This window comes from Limulus polyphemus, unplaced genomic scaffold (assembly GCF_000517525.1).
Source record: "Limulus polyphemus unplaced genomic scaffold, Limulus_polyphemus-2.1.2 Scaffold14083, whole genome shotgun sequence".
In the NCBI taxonomy this organism is placed as follows: Eukaryota; Metazoa; Arthropoda; class Merostomata; order Xiphosura; family Limulidae; genus Limulus; species Limulus polyphemus.
Genome location: NW_013679693.1, coordinates 1 through 2,629, shown reverse-complemented (window position 1 = coordinate 2,629; position 2,629 = coordinate 1). Strand labels below are relative to the sequence as shown.

General features: G+C 34.3%; 1 protein-coding gene across 1 annotated transcript in view; it reads left to right on the top strand.

The window, feature by feature from the left end:
* Positions 1–2,195, top strand: part of LOC106477303 (large neutral amino acids transporter small subunit 2-like) — a gene marked incomplete at both ends in the record, with an annotated part of 4,657 nt that extends 2,462 nt beyond the window's left edge. The window contains 3 exons of the mRNA XM_013937890.1: positions 477–580; positions 1,392–1,488; positions 1,868–2,195. Of these exons, the coding sequence (XP_013793344.1) occupies positions 477–580; positions 1,392–1,488; positions 1,868–2,195 (529 nt within the window). The remainder of the gene's footprint in view (positions 1–476; positions 581–1,391; positions 1,489–1,867) is intronic.
* Between the last annotated feature and the right edge of the window lie 434 nt (positions 2,196–2,629).

The following is a 2,629-nucleotide window of genomic DNA, read 5'->3' as shown; positions in this document are numbered from 1 at the left end:
CGATACTAGTAATTCCGTACAATGGACTTCGATACCAGTAATCCGTACAATGGACTTCGATACCAGTAATCCGTACAATGGACTTCGATACTAGTAATCCGTACAATGGACTTCTCAATTATCGCTGTTAATCATAAAGATAACATTTATGGTAACTATTTTTTGTATTGTCCTAAACTCCAAAACGGTGTCAGGACTGTTAAGCCCCCCAGTGGCAGAGCGGTATGTCTGCGGACTTACAACGCTAGAAACTGGGTTTCGATATCCGTGGTGGGCAGAGCACATATAGGCCATTGTGTAGCTTTGTGCTTAACTTTAAACAAACAAACAGGACTGTCAAACAGAAACTAAACCTTGCGAATATTTATTAAAATAGATATAACTTGACGATTTTTCAACACTAACAATATAAAACGTTTTACGAGTCAGTAAAATGAAATGTTTCTAACATTATCACCTGTACCTGATTTTCTCAGACCTTCGCCGAGAGAATGTTTGGAGCTGTGGCTTGGATAATGCCCGTGTGTGTAGGGCTTTCAACAGTCAGCGCTGTGAATGGCTTGCTCTTTACTTCCGGAAGGTATTACCACATTTCTTGCCTTTACAAGTAAAACAGAATCTAAAAAAAATCATATTTCTACTCTCAAGTGTAATTAATGCTAGCAGACAAGTCATTATTGTACATTATATATTATGTTTTGACTTTCACTGAACGAGGTGCAGTCATATCTATTTCACAGTAAATCAACGGGGTATTACGTGTCGACTTTCACTTGTAACATGTAAAGACGTTGTTGTATTTATTTCACGGTGAAACATGGGTTATTATGTGTCGACTCTCACTTGTAACATGTAAAGACGTTGTTGTATTTATTTCACGGTGAAACATGGGTTATTACGTGTTGACTCTCACTCGTAACCGATAAAGACGTTGTTGTTTGTTCTTCACGGTGAAACACGGGTTATTACGTGTTGACTCTCACTTGTAACCGATAAAGACGTTGTTGTATTTACTTCACGGTAAAACACGAGGTATTACGTGTTGTCTCTCACTTGTAACAGATAAAGACGTTGTTGTTTGTTCTTCACGGTGAAACACGGGTTATTACGTGTTGACTCTCACTTGTAACATGTAAAGACGTTGTTGTATTTACTTCACGGTAAAACACGAGGTATTACGTGTTGACTCTCACTTATAACAGATAAAGTCATTGTTGTATTTATTTTACGGTGAAACACGGGGTATTACGTGTTGACTCTCACTTATAACAGATACAAACGTTGTTGTATTTACTTCGCAGTGAAACACGACATAACTTTCTTGACTTTCACTTTTTGCTGTAAAAGAAATATATATGAAAAAATATTTTAAAAATGTTTAATTTGTATAGGATTTTTCTAGCGGGAGCTCAAGAAGGATACCTACCGCTAATTTTTGGAATGATTCACTACAAAAGATGCACGCCAACATCATCGTTAATATTTACGGTGAGTAAATGCAACAACAGCATATGTTGTAAAATCTAATGAGTACAAGTAGAGCGTGAAACTGTCGTGACACCTGTATTTTATTAGTCACACGCAGTTTAATCTCGTGACTCAAATATTTCCTTTCTAGCACTTGTACTGTGAAATTAACACAATGATTGGGCACAAGAAATGAAAGTTTTACAGATATGCTTGATTTCAACAGAAATTCGTTTTCATTTTTAAATAAAGTACATTTTCTATTAAAATTTAATACCAGAACTTTTTTTTCTATAGCTAACTTCCTTTTTTACACATGGTCACGTTTTTACAGCGTTTCTATTTAAAGTTCCATCTTTGTTTGCCTTTTCAATAACAAATTATTATTACTATATTATAGTGTGGTCTCTCTCTGTTGATGCTGGCTAGTGGCGACATCTACCAACTGATTAATTACTTTAGTTTCGTCTACTGGCTCGGAGTAGCTGTCACTATCACCGGTTTGCTGTTCCTGCGGTTTAAGAAGCCCTGTATGCGAAGACCGGTAAAAGTGACTTTATTCGTTCCTGTCTTGTTTTTGTTTTGTTGCCTGTTCCTGACAGTCGTTCCTGTCTACGCCCAGCCAACTCAGACAGGAATCGGGTTGGTGGTGGCCCTCAGCGGAGTACCCGTTTATTTTGGCGAGAAAAAGTGGAGTAGAAAACCGAATGCATGTGGTAGCCGATTTTGTAAGTTTAAAACAATAGAAAAATTACGTTCTTTATAGCTTAACCTTAAATATTAAATTATTAAAGCATTAAATATTATTAACTCGTTTTAAACTTAAGGTAAATAGCATTAAATATTATTAACTCGTTTTAAACTTAAGATAAGTAGCATTAAATATTATTAACTCGTTTTAAACTTACGATAAATAGCATTAAATATTATTAACTCGTTTTAAAGTTAAAATAAATAGCATTAAATATTATTAACTCGTTTTAAACTTTAGATAAATAGCATCAGATATTATTAACTCGTTTTGAACTTTAGATAAATAGCATTAAATATTATTAACTCGTTTTAAACTTTAGATAAATAGCATCAGATATTATTAACTCGTTTTGAACTTTAGATAAATAGCATTAAATATTATTAACTCGTTTTAATTTTAATGCAATCT